The sequence below is a fragment of the Podarcis erhardii genome, assembly GCF_964252035.2.
Source record: "Podarcis erhardii genome assembly, chromosome: 6".
Classification (NCBI taxonomy): domain Eukaryota; kingdom Metazoa; phylum Chordata; class Lepidosauria; order Squamata; family Lacertidae; genus Podarcis; species Podarcis erhardii.
The window spans coordinates 31,148,936-31,173,187 of record NC_138510.1 but is presented as its reverse complement, the minus strand read 5'-3'; the positions used below and the strand labels follow the sequence as shown (position 1 = coordinate 31,173,187).

Sequence of the window (24,252 nt, the reverse complement as noted above, 5' to 3'; positions counted from 1 at the left end):
AAATCTCCACCCCCCCCCTCTCCACTTCCTCAATCGTCAACAGCACCACCTTACAGTGGCTGCTTAGGGTCATTTGTCTCCAAGCCTTTTGCTCTCCTACTTTCAATGCTGCTAGGTTCTGGGAGAAGGGGGGGGGGTCTGGAATGCTTTCTAGTGATAACGTGTCAGCCAGCTGCTCCGGCTCTGCCTACTCCTCCTCTCCTATTATTTCCCAACTTTGCCCTTCATCTGCCTCTGAGCTATGATCTCCTGCAAACCACTGTTGTAATTCTGAAGTGTCTTCCTCTTCTCTGGAAGGTTCAGGCTGGGGAGGCACCACTCCTCCTCTCTCCAGTCCCTGACAGTTCCCTTGTTACACCACTTTGCCTTATTTTGACTAATGCCCCCTCCTTTGTCACACAACTTTGCTTCCTTCTGCTCCTACGTGATGCATTGCATACTTTGCAGTCAATTTCAAAATGCCTTCAGGGACTGGGTAGCCCTGCCTGCTAGACAAGTCTACTTCACTGTAATATCACTGAAGCATAGGAAATATTTTCATGCAACAGTCTTACGAAGTGTTGCTAACTTCAGTAGTTATTATGTAATTTTGCTCATTCCTTGCAAACTTTCTTCTAAGAAGCTCCAAGTACATTTCTTTCTAGTCCTGATAGACCAATAAAGCTTGGCTTTCAAAACACAGAAACATTCCAAAACTCTTGCAAAGAGTCTGTATGAGAGTTAGGAATATAAAAAGGGTGGACAAATCTGATAAGAACTCCTTCAGCATTTAAACGCCCTCACCACAAACACTATTTGCTCTTAATAAATGCTCGTGTTGTACCAAAGAAACCCAAATGTGCTTGCTACATAAATTTCCGCGTTCAGAAGTCATTTTAGGCTTCTGCAACAATGTCTAACTCCAAAATAATGTCTTTAGGGGGGGAAAACTGCTACCCATACAGAAAATGCATGATAAACAATTCCTCTGACAGCAGATTGCAGAAATAAATGCACGTACAATTTTCGGGAAGTCAAATCTGCATGCCAGATCTGTGAGCTGTGGAATACACATTGCCATGGTTACAGACCATCTCACTTAGGGCACTGTCAATATAGTGCCTCCCCACACTCAGTGAATGTGTGAGCAAGGTTATGAGGAGAACCCATGACTAGGGCTGTGTACGCACACCTTTCAAAGCACATTTGAAGCTCATTCTTTACTTCAAAGAATTCTGGGCACTGTAGTTTGTTAAAGGGTTGCTGGCAATTGTAAGAGGTGAACTACAGTGCCCAGAATTCTTTGAGGTAAAGAATGAGCTTCAAATGTGCTTTAAAGGTACAGCACTGTGTACAGATCCTACGTCAAGTTGACTTGGCTGAATCTGCACCTAGACTGACAAATCGTGTAGGGCTGCTGCTTGAATGTTGAGCGAACATGCAGCTAATTCGGGCTGAGGTGGTGATGAGTGGGAGAGTCTGGCTGAAATGTTTGTGATGGAAATTTCCCTATCTCATACTCTCAGCTTCCACTACCAAAATTTATTCTTGGCACGTGCTTACACACCACGCAAAGTTAGAAAGGAATTTGAATATACAGGATCAAAGTAAGGGAGCATTTTTTAAATTGTTGTTGTGCTTGTAAGTTGTTTCAGGGCACTTTTATGAAAAAAGCGACTAATGAATATAAATCATAATATCACACTGCTTGAGCTTGGAAGACCTCCTCTGTTTCTCCCAACACTCTTGGGAGGTTGACCTGGCATGTGTGACTGAGACCTGGGTGCGTGAAGGGGATACTGTTCCCTTACGAGAGATGGCGCCCCCGGGTTTCTCCGTCCTTCACCAGTCGCGGACTGTGGGCCGGGGGGGAGGGGTGGCGTTATTAATCCGGGAAGATTGTTCTTTCAGGGCTCTACCATCGCCATCGATCCCCGGCATTGAATGTGTTGGCCTAGTGTGGGGCTCCGAGGTGAGCTTGGCTGTCTGGCTGGTGTACCGGCCACCTAGCACACCAGCAGCCACCCTGTCAGGCCTGCTGGAGGCGGTGGCTGGCTGGGCCTTGGAGTTCCCTAACCTATTGGTATTGGGGGACTTCAACATCCATGCTGATGCCACTCCCTCCTCACAGGCTCTGGACCTGGTGTCTTCCATGGCGACACTAGGGCTCTCCCAGTTTGTTTCGGGCCCCACACATCAAGCAGGCCACACGCTGGATTTGATCTTTGGCATCGGTATAGATGTGATCATGTTTCCTTCAATGAAGGTGCCATGGTCTGATCACTATGCTCTGAAAGCCAGGATTGACGTTCCACCCCCACCCTGCTTGGGTGGCGAGCCAATTTGGGCTCGCCCGCAGAGGCTGATGGACCCTGATAGATTCCGTCAAGCCTTGCGGGACCTTTCTCCCCCTGGCGACTCATTGACTGAGCTTGTTGAGGCCTGGAATACCCAGCTCCTGGCAGCCATCGATGAGATCGCACCTAAGCGCCCTCTGCGACCCCGCAGAAACCGGGCTCCCTGGTTTACCGAGGAGCTCCGGAAAATGAAGCGGGACCTCAGACGGCTAGAGCGAGTATGGCGGGGTGCCCGTGACGGAGCTTCAAGAACATCTTATAGGGTTTTTATGAAAACCTATGAGATGGCAGTGAAGGCCGCTAAGAAGTCCTACTTCTCGGCCTCCATTGCATCCGCTAGCTCTCGCCCGGCGCAATTATTTAGTATAATTCGGTCTTTAACGTCCCTTGAAGGACAGCCAAATTTAAATAACAATTCGACACACAGCTGTGAGGCATTCGCGAGCTTTTTTGCGGAGAAGGTCTTGTTGCTCCGCCATGACCTCCCTGCCAATTTGGATACAATAAAGGAACTGGAGGCCCCTCGACTGTCCTCGGGTTCAGTATTAGACCACTTTGACTGGATATCCCCAGCTGATGTGGACAGACTCCTCCGAGCTGGAAAGCCCACCACCTGTCCTCTCGACCCGTGCCCATCCTGGCTGATTAGAGCGTGTCCAGACGAGGTGCGGGGCCCCCTGGGGGATATCATCAATCTGTCTCTTGGCGCTGGGACATTCCCAGGGGAACTGAAGGAGGCAGTGGTGCGCCCGCTCTTAAAGAAAACATCACTAGATCCTTTAGATCTATCCAATTACCGCCCGGTTTCGAATCTTCCATTCCTGGGTAAGGTGATTGAGAGAGCGGTTGCTGAACAGCTTGGTAGGTTTCTGGATGAAACATCAGCTCTGGATCCATTCCAGTCCGGCTTCCGCGCTGGTCATGGGACCGAGACGGCTCTGGTCGCCCTAACAGATGATCTCCGCAGGCAGCTGGATCGAGGCGGGTCGGGGCTGCTGATTCTTCTAGACCTGTCAGCAGCCTTCGACATGGTCGATCACGAACTCCTAGACCACCGCCTTGCCGACGTGGGGATCCAGGGCACAGTCCTTCAATGGCTGCGCTCGTTTCTCTCTGGTCGGGGACAGAGGGTGGCGCTTGGGGGGGAATTGTCATCCCGCCACTCCTTGGTGTGTGGTGTGCCCCAGGGTGCAATACTCTCCCCGATGCTTTTTAACATCTTTATGCGCCCCCTCGCCCAGCTTGTCCGGAGTTTTGGGCTGGGCTGCCATCAGTATGCTGATGACACCCAACTCTATCTGTTGATGGACGGCCACCCGGACTCGGCCCCAGACACACTGATCAGATGCTTGGAGGCTGTGGCTGGATGGTTTCGTGGGAGCCGGTTGAAGTTAAATCCTTCGAAGACAGAGGTCCTCTGGCTGGGACGGGACGACTTGGGACTGAGGGGGCAACTCCCATCTCTTGCGGGGGTGCAATTAGTGCCAGCACCATCCGTTAAGAGTTTGGGTGTAATCTTCGATACCTCCCTCTCTATGGAGGCGCAGATTGCAGCTATAACAAAGGCGGCATTTTTTCATCTCCGCCAAGCTAAGCAGTTGGCTCCTTACCTCTCTCGCCCTGACCTAGCCACTGTGATCCACGCGACGGTCACCTCCAGACTGGATTATTGTAACTCGCTCTACGTGGGGCTGCCCTTGAGACTGACCCAGAAACTCCAACGGGTGCAGAATGCCGCAGCGAGACTCCTTACGGGGTCTTCGCTTAGAGATCACATTCATCCGGTGCTATACAAGCTGCACTGGCTCCCGGTGGAGTACAGGATCAGGTTTAAGGTGCTGGTTTTAACCTTCAAAGCCCTATACGGCCTAGGGCCCTCGTACCTACGGGACCGCCTCTCCTGGTATGCCCCACAGAGGAACTTACGGTCTTCAAATAAAAACACCTTGAAGGTCCCAAGCCACAGAGAGGTTAGGCTGGCCTCAACCAGAGCCAGGGCTTTTTCGGCTGCGGCTCCAACCTGGTGGAACGCTCTGTCACAAGAGACAAGGGCCCTGCAGGACTTGACATCTTTCCGCAGGGCCTGCAAGACAGAGCTGTTCCACCTGGCCTTTTGTTAGGGCGCAGCCTGACTCCCTCCTTTGGCAATCTTTTCAAGACTTTAGCTTATGGTTGCCATTAATTTTGTTTTTAACTCATTTTTATAATGTTTTATAATGTTGTATTGTTTTAGTGTTGTTAGCCGCCCTGAGCCCGGCTTCGGCTGGGGAGGGCGGGATATAAATAAAATTTATTATTATTATTATTATTGGGTGTTAAGATTAGCACAAAGAGTTTTCTTGAGAGTTCCTTCACCCTCTGAAGTGTGGGGAATGGTGTCAAAAGAGAGGACTTTCTCTGTGGCAGCCCCTAAATTGTGGAATTCCCTCCCTACAGACATGTGTCTAGCATCAACATGGTACAGCTTCTGCCACATGTAGAGGACATACCTTTTTGCCCTGACCTTTGGCACTTGAAATAAACATATTTTGGGACTTACCTTATTCTTCTGATCATTCTTCTAACTAATTTTAATACTTGTAATTGTTGTAACCTGCCCTGGGACCTTATGATGAAGGGTAAGAAATTCAGTAGAAGATTATGCAAATCCTCTACCTTTACATGCTGAGATCTAATTGCTCCAGCAGGTGGCAGATGATCTACAGTGTGTTGATATGTCAAAGTTTATCAGGGAATCTGACTTTGCCCATCCTGGTGGCCTGCTAGGAAGATGCTGAGAGCTGCAGCAACTGTCTTTGTCTTAGGATAGGATCAAAGAGTGTATGTAGTCATTGGATTTGCTAAACACACAGGAGGAGCTGAAGGAAAACAATGGGGTTACTCTCCCTGTTTAAAATACAGAGAGTGATTAGCAGGTCAGTTAGAGAGTCAGTGACTTGCTGGGGTATTTCTAGTTGTGCCCAGTTCCTGGCAGATGATGGAGAGTAGATGGTGCAACTACCCTGCCTAAAAAAATCAATCAATCATGGCAGGGTCCTCTCTCTTTTGGTATATGTTGATTTGTAAAGTGCACAGTGAATTAATCAGGATTGGTGCTTTGGGAATCTGCAGCATCACAATTGACAGGCAAAGGAAGGAGTTAACAGGAAGGGGTGACCCAGTGACTTGTATATTCTGCAATTCTCACAAATGATATGCAGAAAATTATGAAGACAATTCATGATCCATGCTATTGTAGCTTACAGCTGTAATAAACAGTGCACAGCCAGCAGGAGCAGCAACAAGAAAAAAAGAGCTAAAAACATCAGACCAGACAAAAATCTCTTTTCTAGATTAGTATGTCTTAACTCCTGGAATAAAAATATGAAACAAACAAGAAAAAAAATATAAGTGTCATCCCAGGACAAGTTATTTCCCTGTTAATAATTTGCGGCCAGCTTATTACAAAATGTAGTGTGATATTAGGCAAGGCTTATTTTAGCCAAGGTGTTTGGCTGAACATAGTAAGGTTATCTCCAGGCAAAGGCTTCTCATCTGCTAAAAAGAGAATGGCACTCTGAGCCTAAATATATTTACTTTGGAAGAGGACCCATTTATTTAAGTGGGATGTACTACCACATAATGGTTTTAGGTTTATGGTGTAAAGCAGTGTTTCCCAACCTTTTTTGGGCAAAGGCACACTTGTTTCATGAAAAAAATCTCGAGGCACACCACCATTAGAAAATGTTTAAAAAATTAACTCTGTGCCTATATTGACTATATATAAAGTAACTCTCTTTAATAGGAATCAAATAAACACAAAGAAAGTATTTTATAAATACTTTATTATGAAATAGTAAGTACCGTATTTTTCGTCCCATAGGACGCTCCGTCCCATAGGACGCACCTACTTTTTTGAGGGGGGAAATAAAGGAAATTTTTTTTTCCTTTATTTCCCCCCCAAAAAACCAGGTCGGGGAACAGTGGGATGGCGGTGCTGCGCCTCCCCGCTGTCCCCCGAGCTTGTGGGGCTGGCCCATGTCTGCCTGGCGCGAGGGGCGCTCTGCTTCAGGGCGCCCCGCGCGTCCGGCGGCAGGCTACAGTCCGCAGCATGGGGAACCCTCTGTTTCAGGGCGCCCCATGCGCCCCCGGGTGCGCAAGGCTTGCCAACACGAGCGCGGAGCACGGGGCGTCCTCCGAAGGGCGCCCCGTGCTCCGCGCTGCCAGCTGCCGCCCGCAAGCCTTGCGCTCCTGGGGGGAGATCCCCCGGGTGCGCAAGGCTGGCCAACACCAGCGCGGAGCACCGGGCGTCCTCCGAAGGGTGCCCCGTGCTCCGCGCTGCCAGCTGCCGCCCGCAAGCCTTGCGCTCCCGGGGAGAGATCCCCCGGGTGCGCAAGGCTTGCGGACACCTGCGTGGAGCACGGGGCGTCCTCTGGAGGGCGCCCCGTGCTCCGCGCTGCAGGCTGCTGCCCGCAAGCCTTGCGCTCCCGGGGGGAGATCCCCCGGGTGCGCAAGGCTGGCCGACACCAGCGCGGAGCACGGGGCGTCCTCCGGAGGGCGCCCCGTGCTCCGCGCTGCAGGCTGCTGCCCGCAAGCCTTGCGCTCCCGGGGGGAGATCCCCCGGGTGCGCAAGGCTTGCGGACACCAGCGCGGAGCACGGGGCGTCCTCCGGAGGGCGCCCCGTGCTCCGCGCTGCAGGCTGCTGCCCGCAAGCCTTGCGCTCCCGGGGGGAGATCCCCCGGGTGCGCAAGGCTTGCGGACACCAGCGCGGAGCACGGGGCGTCCTCCGGAGGGCGCCCCGTGCTCCGCGCTGCAGACTGCTGCCCGCAAGCCTTGCGCTCCCGGGGGGAGATCCCCCGGGTGCGCAAGGCTGGCCAACACCAGCGCGGAGCACGGGGCGTCCTCTGGAGGGCGCCCCGTGCTCCGCGCTGCTGCCCGCAAGCCTTGCGCTCCCGGGGGGAGATCCCCCGGGTGCGCAAGGCTTGCGGACACCAGCGCGGAGCACGGGGCGATGGGATGTGGGAGGGAGCTCGCTCCCCGCCCCGCGTGTGCTCGTCGCCGCCGCCCCGCCTCTCGCCGCCCGACTCGCCCGCCTCCCTCCCACGGCACACCAGCCGACGTCCCGCGGCACACTAGTGTGCCGCGGAACACCGGTTGGGAAACACTGGTGTAAAGGCACAATGTTATGCTGCAGTTAATGTGGGCTGACCTGCCTTAGGGAAGTAGCATAAGTGCTACTCTGCTGGTAGAGACAGAGCTATGCCAGTAGAATGACACTGCTGGCAGAAGGCAGCCCTGTATAGGAAAGCTTTTTAAGGTTTAATGCTTTACTATGTTTTTATATATGCTAGAAGCCGCCCAGAGTGGCTGGGGCAATCCAGTCAGATGGGAAGGGTACTACTATTACTACTACTAATAAATAATATTAATATGCCAATGGAACTCTTGTGGTATTCCAGCAGCACAACAAAAAGCCCTCTTGCTGGCATAGATATTCTACTGGTGAAGTAACAGCAACAGAGCAAGCATAACCCGGGTGGGGATGTGAGTGCATCATGGGCATAATGTAGTTATGTCACATCCTTCATTGCAACAACACATTCACACTGACTGCACAACTTTGCAACACGTAAAGAGCTGGTGTATGTAATTTCCTTCCCATGGAAGTCAGTGGGAGGGGATTTTATTTTATTTTTTAACTGTGCCCACTTCCTTCTATGACAGCAGAGCTTAGAATGTGATGTCACTCAGCACCTCAAGCAGGGCCCCGTCTGCACTACACATTCAAAAGAGTATCATGCCACTGTAAACAGTCAAGGAGGCTTCCTACAAATAATCCTGGTAATTGTAGTTTATTAATGGTGCTGAGAGCTGCCAGGAGACCCTTATTTCTCTCACAGAGCTACAGTTCAGAGTGGTTTAACTATCAATCCCTCTCCCCAAGAAACTCTGACCAGCAACAGTGACAATGGGCAGTTCCACACCATACATTTAAAGCACACGCAATGCATATTTAAAGCACATGACTTCCTCCAAAGAATACTGGGAACTATAGTTCCTCCAAAGAGCTATGATTCCTGACACCTTTAACAGACTACAGTTCCCAGGATCCTTTGGGGGAAGTCATGTGCTTGGATGTGCTTTAAATGTATGGTGTGCATTTGCCCTAAGCTCCCTGCTGCTGCTGTTGACCTGCTTGCTCCAGGCAAGCTCTGCACCCTTGTATGCTCCATGTCAGACAGCTATACTGTGAAAAGGGTTCCTAACCTGCTCGTGGTGACTTGAGGGAGACGGCAACTACTCTTCTGCTGCCTGTCAAATCAATGTCCAAGAGACGACTTGGCAATCCTACCCATGCCTTTGCTTTTTTATGATCTCATCTGTTCCAGATGCTGTTCAATAAAGGCTTTGGCACTGCCATATGGGTTGTTTCTTTGTCACATTAGAGTGGGTAGAGAAGGAGCCCTTTCCCATATCCAGATGTGAGCTGGCTTCAGGACAGAACTTGGAGGGGAATGTGCAAAGATCCTGGTGGGCTCAGTCAGTGGCTTGTTTTTTTCTGTTCACCACAGGTGCCCAATCCTTGACCTGCTTGTCTGTGCAGAAAGCAGAAGGGCACAGGTGACGTATATCACTTCAAAAGATGAACAGACAATTCCTCTGGAAACCGAAAGTTGGAGACTGGCAGCTGACAGCTCTTGTAGTTCAAGAAGACAAGGAAGGGATCACACCGTGCCAAAGTACAGGTCCGTGTTCCTCAAACTCCCCACTGTTGCCACCAAAGACGACTTGAAATTTACTGAGGGACTTGGCAGACCCCTTAACTATTGTTCTGCCTTTTCATAGCAATTGTTATGTTCTGTGCTGGATACTTCTTTTATTGTATTTCATTGTGTTCCATGGAATTCAAATTGCAATACAAGATAAGAAATATAAGAAGCAAGTCAAATACAATTCAAAATCAACATGAATATTTTAATGCAATGGATGCACCATCTCCAGTCTTCAACCACAAATACACAGACACACTGTAGACCAGCTGAATGACACTCACAGACCACTGGTGGTCTGTGGATCACAGTTAAAGACCTCCTAGTATAGCACTCTGCTATGAAGTGCTGCTAAGAAGATGTCAATGAACTTTGCTAACTTCTAGGTTGCTACTGTCCAGCATTAACCTGGCCTTTGCTGCTAGGAAGCTGGTGCCAGGCTCTCCATTGTGAAAGAAAGGTGGTATGATTTTGAATTGCGTCCTATATGTGAATCACGCCATTGCTGAGTCATAGTTCTGGAGAGAATGAACTTTTCTCAGGCGCAGTGTGCCAAATGTGAATTCCTGGGTCCAGCCTCATTGAAACGTTGAACAGAAGGTGCTGCCAGACAACCTGTTCATTGAGCATTCTTTCTGATTTGTTTGGAGGGAGTTTAGATGGTGTTGGCCATTTAATGAGCATTCACTCCAATTTGTTTGTGGGGAGGCTAGACTTGTGTCAAAGCAAGTGTTATCCCACACTACATATTTCTGTCACTTTCCTTATTGCCAAAAGCCCTATGATGCTTCTCTCCATCCCAGCTGGCAGCTGAATCTTACTCCAACACTGGCAACAGGACAGCACCCTCCAAGACACCTGAAGGCTAGTTTAGGGAGTGCAGTACTCTCCAAACACAGCTCTATCTTCCTACTGAAAGGAATGGCTGGGGGCTGCTGCTGCCCAAGGCGCTTGTCTCATCAGTGAACTCTGCCTGATGGTAAGGCTGTTGTGTTTTTCATTTTAAATGTGAGGCTACATTTATTTATTTTTAATCCATTTCTTTACATTAGTTTTGTGCTCTGAACCTTAAATGTCTCTCTGTTGGCTAGGCAGTAAATTCAATGTTGAAAGGGTTATTTGCTGTGTTCTTTCATGATTTAGCAATGTTCCCACGGCAGAAACAGCAGGAGAGGCTCAGCAGCACTTTATATACTTTGACTGTTTGTAGACCGATTAATATACAAAATTTTACTTAAGTGGGGTGTACAGAAAACTAAAACAACAAATGTAACAGAAATGCACAATAAAACTATTACAGTGGTACCTCGGGTTAAGGCACCAAGGTTGATGGAACTTCCTTAGTCTGTGTCTGCTGCTGTCCACATACACAGTTTCAGGCCACAACACATTTGATTAGGATAATTTCTCAGGAAGCCTAAAGAACGGCAAATGGGAGAACCCCCTCCATGCACAGTTCTTTCTCTGGCCTCTGAGCACCTGTCCTCCAGCTACTCTGTTATGAGTCCCGGCAGTGCTAAACTATGGCTTAGCGCAAATGCATGAACCTGAAGGCTCTTGGAGAGAAAAAGATCCTGTCTGCTCTGCTCCTTCTCTAGTCTGGCTGCTGATGTGCTGCTGTTAGCTAAGTCATGGTTTGGCTTAATGTACCATCCTCCTTGCTGGAGGAGACCAACCATAAACCTGGATTTGGACAACGTCACGTGCTAAGGCAAACCATGCTTAGCTTGCGGTAGTGCAGAAGTAGCAGGACCAGGGGAGGAGCACAGTGGCCATCTCCTCTCCAGAAACCCTCATACTTGCATGTTTGTGCTAAGCTATAGTTTGGCAAGCATGATGTGTGAACCAACTCAGGTGTTGCAGTAAAAACAAGAGAATCTTGTGATATCTTTAAAACTACATATTTTTCTTTTCACCCATATGCATATATACCTGCCAACTGAAGACTTCACTTCATAAATCTGATTAAATGGACTCCAGTTCATTAAATCTTATGCTAAAACAATCTTGTCCTGTACATAATTACTCAGATGATAGCTCCTTTCAATTCAGCGAGACTTACGGTACTTTTAGGTAAATATATACAGGGCTGCAACCTAAAGTTTGAAAGCTTTGAAGGTGCCACAAGATTTGCTATCATTGTATCAAAGGCGGTTTTGTGCATGGGGGTGGCAGCGGTATGTTGCAGCTTGTGAGGAGGGGTCAATTAGAAAAAAAGCATTTAGGAAGGGGTAACCCGCTCCCCTAACTCCTGACAATTAGAATTGCTCCCTTTGAAACTTCTTCTTATTTAAACAAGATCCTATCCACAGAACTCCCAAGCTACCTCTAATTTGGTCTTTGGGCATTTGAAGATGCTTTGGAGGGCAGGAGGAGTATCTCATGTTTCAAAGTTGTTCTCTTTATGGTCGAGCACACTTTTAAGGACCTGCAGAAGAGACCGTTCAGCCCAATCCTGTCCAAATTCTAAGTTCCACCAGGACCTACCTGTAGACACTGCCTCGTGGTTCTACTTCCTCTCATTTCATCCTTAAAACTAGGCAAGGCCATAACTGGAATACTTGGCTCAAGGTCGGGCAGTGAACTGGGTGGAGGTTAGAACCCAGCTTTGCCTCACCTCTGTTTGAGGCAAAGGAGCAGGCGGTAGCTGCGGCCTGCGGCCAAGGCGGGCCTCCCAGCAGCGGCGGCGGCGGCGGCGGCGGCGGCGGGCCCAGGCCTGGGCGGAGCTTGGCGCGGCTCCCTCCCTTTCCCGCCGGCGCCTCCCCGGCTCCTCCTCCTCCTGAGGCTGGAGGAGGCGGTGCCACAGCGGTGTTTCCTAGTCGAGGCGCCCGCCGCCTGCTCACTCGCTGGCCGCTCGCCGCTTCAGCCCCGTCTCGCTGTCTCTCTCGGCTGGAGCCCGACGAGATGGTGTTGCCCGACGAGAAGTGCGCCGCCGGCGGGGTGTACCGGGCGCCCCGGGACCTGGCTCGGGAGGCGCATGTGCCTTCCTTGGAAAAGTACCGGGAGCTTTACAGCCGCTCGGTGGAGGAGCCGCAGGGTGAGCGAGGGGCCAGGCCCCGGCGCGGCGCGAGGTTCCCGGGCAAGCTTCGAAGCCAGCCTCCAGGCCCGTGCCGCTCGCCGGCCGCCGTGCCAAGGGCGGGGAGGAGGAGGCAGGCGGCTTGGCAGGGGGAGAGCGGCGGCCGCCGTGTGCGAAGTTGCCCAAGGGCGACTTGGTCCGGGTCCATCTTCTCCTTCCTCGTGGGCTTGCAGGGCTCTCTCTCCTCCACGCCCTTTCCGACTCGGCGCCAGCTCCTTCTTGATATGCGCCGCTGCTCGGCCCGCAGCTTTTAGAGGAGTCCCTCGGGGCCTTGTGCCCTTGCTTGCCCCGGTGGGTGGTACCCTCTGGACGGGCTGCTCAGGTTGCTGTGCTCCATTCGGGAGCCTTCGGGTGGCAACAGGTGTGGCGGCAACCGACGCATCTCCCTGCTCGTCTTACTTTGCCCGGGTGGTCCGTCCCCCCCCCCCCCCCGCGCGAATGTGCACGCGGTGGGGCAGCCTTCGTGGGCACCCCAGCCTCAAGTCAAGGCTGTTGCATGCTAACGCTCGCAAGCATCAGCGTCACGCTAGTTAGAGTTTCCGCAAAGATACAAGGCAGAGTCCTTCTCTGCTGTTGAACTTCTGTTGGAGACTGAAGCAAGGGATGCGTCTAAGCTCAATACTTGGGAGGCCAGGGGGTCCTGTGTTGTAAGAAAGCGACCGTGTTACTTGGAAGACAGTACTGTGTTAGCAGTTTGGGTGATGCCCAACTGTGTACATGAGTTTTCCTTGTAAATTCCTAGAGCTTTGCTACCGCTTTTGCAAGCATGCCAAGCTCAGCAGACTTTTCCCTTGTGGAAATGCGCGGCGCTGAGCTAACATTGCTTGATAATTCAGTCAGGGGTATGTGCTAAATGCACAACACCTGGGGTAATTTTCCCCCAAATATGATCATTGGCTAGATGTTACACAAGTTAAGCCCTCTGTGAGTAGTGGAAGAAGGTGGTAATCTTGCAATTCTGCTCTCTCTCTCTCTCTCTGTGTGTGAGAGAGAGAGAGAGGGGGAGATTTGTGAGGCCTGGGTCCATATTGTGCAAAATCCTGGGCTGTGTTAGCTAGCAACAGTACCTGACCTGAATCATATTGTGATGGTTCTGGGGGCTTCCAATAGGTTTGCATGGGATATATGGCACTCTCCTAGTGTTGTATAGCGACTGGTTTGCCTTTGGATTCCAGAACTGTGGTAGTAGTTGGGCAAATAACATTTGAGTTTTATTTGTAGAGGAAAAATCCTTGGGAAAATGATAGCATCACCATGCCATCTGGGTAGATTGTGTTGTATAGCAATAACTTCAGCAGTACTTCTCTTGATACTGAGGATTCATCTTTTTTGTGTACTGAGGATTCATCTTTTTTGCATAAAGTTTGTGGGGAAGTTATGCAACTGAGAATTCATTATGATTTGTTTGCTGGAAGGTTATCTGACATTGTGCCAAGCAGTTATTATCTCACACTTTTCAGTGCATTTCCCCATCACTTTCCTTACTGCAAAAAGTCCACTCCCCAGCCCTGTTGCACAACCAAAATTGTCCATTGGTCCATCTAGCTCACTGTTGTCTACACTGACTGGCAGCTGCTCTCCAGAACTCTTCTAGCCCTACCTGGAGATGCCAGGGACTGAACCTGAGATCTTTCACGTGCAAATTGTATGCCTTACCACTGAACTGTGGCCGTTTGCATTTAGCATTTGGCAGTCTGGCAGTACAAAAGTGAAGGATCGCTGAAATTGTGAATCAGACCACAGAACCACATCTGTGTTCTCATAGATACAAATGCATGCTTGTTAGGGACAGTTCTAGCCAGTATGGCACTTTTGCTTCCTATTGGGGCTTTTGGACCAGTTCAACAGGATGCATACATGTGAAAATGCCTGGTCAGATTGGGCAAGTTGTGTAGCTGACAACAATTTGGATAATCAGTGATGCTGCATTCTGAGCTTGCATCATTATCCCAAGCCTCTTATTTGAATGCTTATTACAAGACTTCTAACACAGGAGAGGGAGAGAGAGAGAGAGAGAAATTCTTTCTATCTCTTTGAGTTCTGTGGGTATAAAGTTGTCAGTGTTTAGGGAGTACTGAAGTTTTATAGCAATATGAAATACAGTGTTGTAGTGCTGATTTAGTGGAGAACAGGTGAACCAGCGGTGAGCAGTAAAATTGATGGGTGCAATTTATATTTGTACAGTTTGGAGTAATTGTAATTTCTAGGAGGCTCTTGCTGGAAGTGGTCTACCTAGACGGCTGCTGTCTTTTCATTGTTTTATGCAGATACAATAATTATGCTTTTGTTAAAGAAGTCACAACTTCAGATGTGCTCAGCTGCATGGTTACAGCAGTGTACTTTAAAAAGGCAAATAGGGGCTGATGGATTGTGGGAAGTGTCTTAGCTCAGTGGTACAGCATCTGGTTTGCATGCAGTATGTTCTTGGTTAAATCCCAGACTGGGAAAGACATCCCACCTGAAACCCTGGAGATCAACTGCCAATCAGTATAGGAAATACTGTTCAGGACAGCTCAATGGTTTGACTTTGTATAAGGCAGCTTCCAAGATAGTATGGACAAGCATTCTTGGATTCACCCCCATTGATCTAAAATTTACTGGGTTGAAGTGCTGTCTGTCTGTTTATGCCTGAAGCACCCAGGTATATTCAAATAAGTAGTGTTTGGCAGGTTTCCATATGTGACATTTCTCTAACCTTCAGCATGAGGAAGTATCAATGGCCCTTTGTGTCATTAGTACAGAAGTTGTGGTATACTGTGCCAAGATACAATCTAATGTATCAATGCTGCTCTTGTGTAAATTTTGTGTATATTTCTCAAGCTGACACAGACAGTGTTGGGGTGTGTTTCTAGTGACTGTGAAAGACACTTTATGTAATCAGGATTTTATTGGACATTATTTTCGGTCACAACCTCTCTTGATTTTTTTGTATTTGAAATTTCCAGCCTTGTATCAGCTTTAAAGGCTAACAGATTTACTGTTTGTGAAATAAGTTTTTGTCAACTAAAACATGCTTCTCCCGCACCCAGTAAGGCACCCAAAGGTTGGGAGGTTTTTCTTGTAACAAACTATCTAGGCTAGCCCTTTGGAGTGTGGGGATGTTTCAAGTACAGTATTTCTGCATGAAAACAGAAGAAGTCTTGTCTAAAGCATGTGTGTGTCAACATAGATTAAGTAATAGAGTTTTCTAGTAACAATTTCCAGAGGAGAAGTAGCTGTGTTCATCTTTTGCATTAAAACCAAGTGTCTTGTGGCACCTTAAATACTAACTAGTTTATTCTGGCATAATTTTGTATGGACTACAGTCCATTTTTCCAGATGCTAAAAGTACTATCCTTAGTTACAGTTAATGCATATCCGGGGTTTTTTTGGGTGTACGATGATGATGAGGAATTGTAAAGTGAAGTAACAGAAAACATAAATGCAGAAAAATATCTGATGATAAGTAATTAATGGCAATTCATGAAACAGTCACTGATAAACAGATACCCACATCTATCAGCCAATTAGCATGCATAGTATGTGAGAAATCCATCGTCATGGTTCAATCCTCAAGTCAAAACAAAATAAAAAAATTCCTTCCAGTAGCACCTTAAAGACCAACTAAGTTAGTTCTAGGTATGAGCTTTCGTGTGCATGCACACTTCTTCAGATATGCACACGAAAGCTCATACCTAGAACTAACTTAGTTGGTCTTTAAGGTGCTACTGGAAGGAATTTTTTTATTTTGTTTTGACTATGGCAGACCAACACGGCTACCTATCTATAACAATCCTCAAGTGATGGCATTAAATCTCTTGATATATTGTAATCTAGCAGTCTCACTAGCAGTTATCTTTTGAAGTTTCTTTGCTTTAGTCTCTTGCAGAGTGTCCTGAGAGGGTGAAATGTACCTTCTCCTGACTTTCCTGTATTTCTAGTGCCAGGGTGTTTTGTGTGTGTGTGTGTGTGTGTGTGTGTGTTTGTTTGCATGGAGACTGTGCTGCTTGTCATGCAGAATGTGAAAGGGGATTGGTGGCAGATGATGGCCTGTATCACTTTGGAAGATGGGCAAGTGAATGAACCCCAGATGCTGAAGATGGGATTATTAAATTCTGCAAGAGAGTTTACAGAGTAGCACAATCCTATGCATACTAATCAGAAATAAGTTCCACTTATTTTCAGTGGGGTTTACTTCTAGGTAATTGTAGGATTTCAGCCTAAGTCTTTCCCCTAAATAGAACCAGTCCAGCATCTGCCTTGTGTTCATGGGCATAGCCAGGATTTTTGTTAGGGGAGCAGGCAGGCCTTTTGTTGCAGGGGGAAGAACCACAGTTTGCCATGTATTTTATTGATTTTTGATTTAGGGGAGTAGCTGCCCCTCCTTGCCCACTCTTGGCTACGTGCATGCTTTTGTTGGTACCTTAAACCATATAGAATGGTCTTAAGTTTGAATGTGGTGTTTTATTTATTTATCTTTTTTATCTTGCAGAATTTTGGGGAGACATTGCCAAAGAATTTTACTGGAGGAGCCAACATACTGGACCATTTCTGCAGTACAACTTTGATGTCACAAAAGGGAAAATCTTTATTGAATGGATGAAAGGGGCTACAACCAACATTTGCTACAATCTATTGGACAGAAATGTCTACGAGAATAAACTTGGGGACAAAATAGCTTTTTACTGGTAACATTCTTATTTCAATCAAGGAAACCCTCTTGTAAACATAGAATTAAGAACATTGCTGTGGTATCATTGTGTGTTGGCAGCCGAGTATAGAGACAGGAGACATAAATGACAAGAGAATGAGGATTGTGTCATTAGAGCAGTGTTGGTGAACCTGAAATCCTCCAGATCCTTTTGGACTCCAACTCCCATCAGCCCCAGCCAGCATGGTCGGGGATCAAGCATTATGGGAGCAGGAGTCCCCTAACATCTGGAAGTCCACAGTTTTCACATTCCTGCATTAGCGTGAGCGTGACTGGGAAAAAAGTCTACAAGGCGCACAATTTTAAAAGGGTAAATTTTAGGTTTAGTTTTAAAAAAATATCTTTGGTACAGCCTTTGCCAGCTTGATGCCCTCTAGTTGACTGTTGCATTTGGGAGTTATACCATGGTGCTTTTAAAATGCTAGCTCTTTCCCACCCATGAACAGAGCCTGACATTGTGAAGTTTAGATGCTTGACTGAAGTGCAGAAATTCTAAGGTGAGATGTGGCATTTGATGCAGGAAGTATTTGCTGCCCTCATCCAGGAAGTACACCAAACTTCATTAGCATTCACGATACCGCTCTGCTTTTTGCCTTTTTCAAGGAGACTCATAAATGTGATATCATTTTTTCCCCTTTCCGTAATAGCGCTCAGTCTGTTCCTGTGCCAAGGGACACTAATGCAATTTGTTTTCTTTCTGAGACAGTTCTAGTTCCTTATTTCTTTAATTAGCTGTTACACCCTTTACAGGCCAATGGAAAAGTCAGAATTCACCCCACATTTCCTATCTATGTTACTAGGAAGAAAGCCACACTGATCTTCCTGGGACGGTACTCCTAAGCAAGTGTATTGGGCTTGCAGCTGTCGTAATATTAGTGCTTTAGATGCAGGTCTTTATCTTCTGATTATGCTTCATGGTTCAAGTGGTGTTGTGCCTTTGGTTTGGTCACATTGTTTTCTGACTATCCCAGGATCAAGGTGAGGACTATAAACAGGCTGCAAAAATACATATTTCATTAAGGAATCAGGTGAAGTTTCAGAATCTGGATTTCATAGCTGTTCCAGTGTTACTGTCAGGCATTCATTTGTGAGCTTATATTGCATGTATGCTGCTGTGCTTGGTTGTGGGCTGCAGAGAATTGCTCTGATGTCTCTTCTGATTCTGTTGTGCCACCTTAGTGAATCTCTAGAAGGAGTTTCCTTTGCATTTTTGTAAGAGATTCTGCACCACCCTGTGTTACATTGTGAACTTGTGCCTGAACTTAATGGTGTAACTTCCTTAGATAGGCATTTTACTGAGATCTACTGCCAGTGTTAATATTCTTGACGTTCTGCTCACTGTGGGCCATTGCCGATGCTGTGAAAAGTGTGAGACAGATGCATACTGTTTGATGCTCTTGGAGGAGCAATGTAATAAATAGCATACAGATCTGGATCAGACTGCAGGGTTGCACCCTTCTCTATTCCCCACCCTCTCCCTAGAGTTCAAATTTGGGCTCCTGGGCCTAACTGCAGTTGACTGTTCTGTCAGCAGCAATGTTAACTGTTAACCAAGAGTCCCACTTAACCCACGATCTGAAGTCAGCTTCGAGATGGTTTCAGATCATGAATGAGAGGCATACTGGTTAATGCTTACCTGGGAAATGTCAATATTGATATATGGTCAGGCTGTTATGTTAGGCTCTTAATCTCATGGTCGTGGGTTCAAGCTACACATTGGACAGAAGATTCTACATTGTTGGGGGTTGGACTAGATGACTAGAATTCTGTGATTCTATAAGAACAAAGAATTAAGGGAAAGGAACATGAAATCCTATAGGCTGCCCTAATGGTTTCTCCTCATAAAGCAGTCACTGGCATTAATTATGCAGGAGTCCTGTGAAGCAAAGCACTGTTGGACTTTGGTGCAGGTAAAGGGAAGTTATTGCTAGCAGTTGTTGTTTTTTTTAATTGTTTGGTCTGGTTAGAAATCAAGCATGTTTCTTTAACTTCTTATTGCTTCCAAGAGGAAATGAATGAAATAGTAACCTTTTTCATTCAAGGGGCTGTGTTCCATAGGGGGAACCTCCCAGAGGCCACATGCCAGTGGGGATCAGGCCAGAGGCAAAAAGCAGGTGGAGCAACAGATTCTGCTCTTAAGTAGATGGCATTCCATCCATGAAAAAGCCCGAAGTTTCTATGCACACACGTGCATATGGCTCTCTCCATCCAGGCAGGCATCAACACAATTCAAGGACACATTTTGGCCAGGCAAAAGCACTCAAGCAGGGCTAGTGAGCTGTGTGGCCTGGTTAATGGCCATGGTATAAGGAGAGTCCTTAAGGTACCCAGGCCTATTCTTGAGCAAAGAAACTTCAGAGTGAAACTCCAGTACAGAATTAACCCATATCAATAAATTCAATTTAAACACCTGCGACTTAAATCAATATACTAGGTTTCTATCCCATCAAGATGTTAAGTGGCATTTGTCCCATGAAAACATAGGCTATAGTATGTATTCATTTTATTTAACACAATACATAAAGCACTTGTTTGTAAATAATAATAAATTGGTATTTTTAAATTTTCTTATACCACACCTTTCTTTCATCATGGAATTTCCATCATGTGGTTCCCAGGAGGTCTCCCATCCAGGCAGTGACCAGACCTGTACAGTGGTACCTCGGGTTACATACGCTTCAGGTTACAGACTCCGCTAACCCAGAAATAGTACCTCGGGTTAAGAACTTTGCTTCAGGATGAGAACAGAAATCATGCTCCGGCGGTGCGGCGGCAGCGAGAGGCTCCATTAGCTAAAGTGGTGCTTCAGGTTAAGAACAGTTTCAGGTTAAGTACGGACCTCCGGAATGAATTAAGTACTTAACCCAAGTTACCACTGTACCTGCTTAGCTTCAGACCATTCTCTGGAATTGTTGCTACAGACTAACGTGGCCACATCTCTGGGATTTGTTTACTATATTCTGTTTTGTCTCTCCAATTTGATGTTTTGTAAATCTACTTCTCATTGTGTTGGTTTCTGTTTGGGGACTGCACTTTTGTGTCCCAGATTTTTGCCTACCATTACAACAAAGACAACGGCAGCAATTCCTGTCCTCCTGTATCAGGGATGGGGAACTGGCTCTGTCTGGACCTCTATCTCCACACACCCTTATGGGCCACGTGTCACAAGTGCTCAGGAATGCATATACCAGAGCATAATTTCTATTCTTTTTCTTTTTAAAAAAGAATGTATCCCTTTACTTCTAACTCATAAAGTTGAAAAGATATGAGTTTGAAGCCTTGGTGATAATAAAAGAGTTTCCAAAGCATGAAACCACTCTGGTTGCATATGGGCAAGGAGTAACATTTGCCATTATGGCTTATAAATTAGACTGAGGTTCTCTTTCTCTGGTATGTAAGGAGATAAAATGCCTTTATCTGGAGGGAAATCCCAGAAAGGGCTGCTTTTGAGATGCAATCTGACATCTAAGATAAGGATTTATGTTGGAGCGTAAATCTGGTGCTCTGTGGGAGAGCAAATTCTATTCTTTCACAAAACTTGAAAGTTCACAACTCCTGTGTTTGTACGTGGGGTTGGTGCATTCCAGTTCACCAAACCAACATGTAGACCTTATCACTTTTTCAGATTCCCTTTTAAGGGTTGCTGTTTGCCCTGCAAACACAGAAAGATACTGCAGAGAAGATGGTTCTTTGGTTCAATCTAGACGATAAGTGAAAAACTAGCGAACAGCCTTGCATTCCTGTTTTTTAAAAAATAAAATGAAAGCATGAAAAACTAATAAGTAGTAGAGTGAGGGGAGGGGAGAAACCGATGAACCCTTACACTTCCTGCCACTTATACATACAAAATTGCCCATCCCAAGCTGCTATCCTACAAGTGTTACATGGTGCAAGAAGTGAGGTTGGGCAAATGTTGTCGAACTGGAAATGTCACAATGTATTTTTGAGGTTGCCTTGGAAATTTGGGCTGTAGCACTCCTATTGTCATGATGGGTTTTCTTCAGTATTTTCCAGAGTTCATATTGGCCTGCTTTTCACCCCACACCAAGCCAATCCATGGCTTGATGCAAGCACAGGAGTGTACATGCCCCTGGAGAGGAGTTTGTGGCCACTTCACTCCTCCCCAGTCTTTTGCTACACCATGCTAACTCATAGTTTGGCTCAGTGTGAGGTCTAAACCTGGGTTTGTGGTTTAGCTCTCTACAGACTAACCATTAGTTGCAAGCATGAGGTGTAAACCATGAGCTCTTTGTTAGCTAAATGAGCTGTAAATCATGCTGAATAAAAAGCAAAACGTTTACATGGAATCGTCTGTTGTTTGCTTCATTTCAATAATCCATGCCAAATAATGGTCATTAGATAAGACCTGATATTGATCTGATCCTTTGAACAGTGTGTAAAATTGAATTTCAGTATTCCTTGTTTTGTTTTGCTGATGTATATTAAGTCCCGGTTCAGCCTGAAAGGAAAGTGCTGCTTCTTGATGTGTATGGCATTTATTATATAAGCAAAGCGGCATTATAGTTCTGCTTCTGTTAGTTACCCTTTTAAGTTTGTGCTTTGAACTCTAACAATAGCTTTAACTGAGGCTACAGTGAGTCTTTCCCACTAAATTGAGATGATATGCATTATGAGCATCGGATGTACAATGTCCATATGAGGTGTAACAATAGAGGTGTCAGGCATGTGGATGTTTTTAGGTGTAGGTTTGTTGGTTGATCTCCACTATAAAATACTGTCACCTGCTAGGCAATATAGATGCATTTTTAAAGAAAACAAACAAAACAAGCATTTTCAAGGTCCCGTTCTTCTAGATCCATAGAAACTAACAGCTGTGTAAGATCAGAGCATTGGAGCAATGCGTGGGTCTTAAACTCACCACTTTCTGACGCTAGGGCGCATGAGAGGAAAGTAGATTATGTCCTAAATGTGTGGCCACTGCCAAAAATCTAGCAAATTTCCCCTGCTTTTCTGTAACATTTAGTACAACTTGTGTCTTGACATTAGTGTTGTGTACTTTGCCTGCTACTACTGTTGGCAGTCTGTTCAGGTGACAGCTGTGCATAGGAAAAACAGCAAACTTTGAAACCAGTTATGAATGGGTGAAACTAAATAGGACACTTTATTGCCTTCTGATTCCATTTCATTATTACACTGTCTTACAATTTTGGTAGTGTTAAATTAGTGCCGACATCATTGTGGTATCAATAATACACAAAGAGTGGTGGACGGAGACTTGGCACATTTTCTGATGTTACACTTCTTATCCGTGAATGCCTATTTGCCTTCCTGCTGGCTTGTTGCTGCTTCCTTCTCAGCCACCCAAACTGCAAGACCAAACAGTGTTCTACTTCCTTGCCACAGGATATTACAGATACTGCATTAGCAAACCTTGATTTGACTCTTTCCGCCTTTTCCTAGCCCCTCCCATCTTTTGCCAAATATTCTAAAGAGTTTTGCTAACAGCCTTGGACTGCTTTTCAGATAGTTTTCTGCAGTACAGCTGCCTTCTAAAGATTTTGCTTTTCTTTGCATGTGTCAACAGGACACAAGACAGATAATACCATTGTTTTGCTCTGGGATGACATTTCATTTGTTCTGAAGTAGAAATATAACCTGCAACTTTTAATGTATGTGTTTGGCATATATTTTTTCTCTCTCTCCATAATTAGCTGTCTTCAGAATTCTAGTTCTTGCAAGATCTCATTACATAAATTGTATTTCATCCACAAAGATACCTGCCAAGACTAAAATTGAGTAAGAAGCCAGCCTGACTAATGTAATAAGCTTGGGAGCATAGATGTCTCATATACTGATTAAATTGGAGGCCCAATTCAATTTCTAGAAGCATGTACATGGTGTTTGTGAAGGAACTTTCCTACTGAAGAACTTCTTTAAAAGGCTACATGGCTAGCTGAGTATTGTATTGCTGTGGGGTGCTGTAATTGAGAATGGATGTAACAACAAGCAGTTGGTGTTGATCTTTTGTGGTATTGAGAAGTTGTATATTCATGCACTAGCTCATCGGTTAGTCTGCTAACATGAATGGTTATGCCTGATCACAGTTTGCAAGAACACACGTGGGGAGAATCCCTTCCTTATTCGCAGGGAGCTTATTCACAGTGTATGTGTTTGGCTAAGCCATTTTGAAATGACTGGGAGTTGCACAAGATTGCAACAAAGTGCTTCTGCAACTCCCATTCATTTATTAGTGCAGTGGTACCTCGGGCTACAAACACCTTGGGTTACAAACACTTAGGGTTACAGACTCCCCTAACCCGGAAGTAGTACCTTGGGTTAAGAACTTTACCTCAGGATGAGAACAGAAATTGCTCACCAGCGGAGCAGTGGCAGCGGGAGTCCCCATTAGCTAAAGTGGTATCTTAGGTTAAGAACTGTTTTAGGTTAAGAATGGACCTCCAGAACAAATTAAGTTCACAACCAGAGGTACCACTGCACCAGCAAAGGGTTTTACAGCATCTGCAGATGGTAGGTAGAGCAATGGGGGTGGGGAAAAGAAAAAACAGGCTGATGTTGAAACTGTTCTGAACTTGTAAGAGTTCACAGAAATGGTTTTGTCCTTGGTCTGTAGAAGCACACTGATTTTCAAAAATGTTGATGTTGTTGAGTTCTTGGTTCTGCTTATTTAAAAGAAACGCCAAATGCCTTCAAAGCTGGTGTACTGTGGCAGGGCAGAGCATGATGTACTGTTGTGTGTCTGAAAAACCCTAAACCCTCTTATGGGCAGTCTTGGAGCAGATGAGGGTATTTCACATCTATTATTATTGCTAAATCTTGGTGATTTAAAATGTGGGCAAAGTGCCATATTCTTACAGAGAGCTGTTTTTTTCCAGCATTTCTGAGCTCCTTATATTGAGGTTGGTGAGTCTGTTAGCTATGTTGCCAGAGTGGCTGAAACCACATGGCTATGGCTGTGCAGGTTTCATTATATAACTCTGGGGTGATTTTTTTGTTGCTCCACCTGTAGTCCCAAAGTGTAAGATTAGTGCAAAAAATATTTTACCATCTGCTTGATTTGTGTCTGTGCCAGATTTTATATGCTTATTGTTGTGCTATTGCTGAGTTGGTTTTTTAAATTGATTTCTGGTTTTATTGAGTTGCACAGTGTGTTAATTTTACTGTGTATGTTGCTCAGAAAATGTCTTTTTATTAGGCTGCTCATAAATTGAATAAAATAAACGAATATAAATTGGAGGTATAAGTTGTATGCCCATAGAAGTTTGGAAATCACCTGGAAGGCTCACACACAGCCCAGATGGATCATATGTGACACTGTGCAAAACTGAATTGCACTTATGAAGTGAAATTTATGTTTCTTAATGATGGATATTTAACTCAGAACTTAAAAAGAAGGGACATTTTGATCTGTAGTGTGTTGTT

General features: G+C 46.1%; 1 protein-coding gene across 2 annotated transcripts in view; it reads left to right on the top strand.

Moving 5' to 3' along the window:
- Window positions 1-11,877: 11,877 nt before the first annotated feature.
- The window catches only part of ACSS2 (acyl-CoA synthetase short chain family member 2), a 53,007-nt gene continuing 40,632 nt past the window's right edge, over window positions 11,878-24,252 (top strand). Inside the window, exons 1-2 of one of the 2 annotated variants that reach the window (XM_081864754.1) lie at window positions 11,878-12,122; window positions 16,633-16,828. In XM_081864754.1, coding sequence (XP_081720880.1) covers window positions 11,990-12,122; window positions 16,633-16,828 — 329 coding nt within the window. In that variant the 5' untranslated portion in view covers window positions 11,878-11,989. The remainder of the gene's footprint in view (window positions 12,123-16,632; window positions 16,829-24,252) is intronic. The other variant, XM_081864755.1, reaches the window with a different exon arrangement.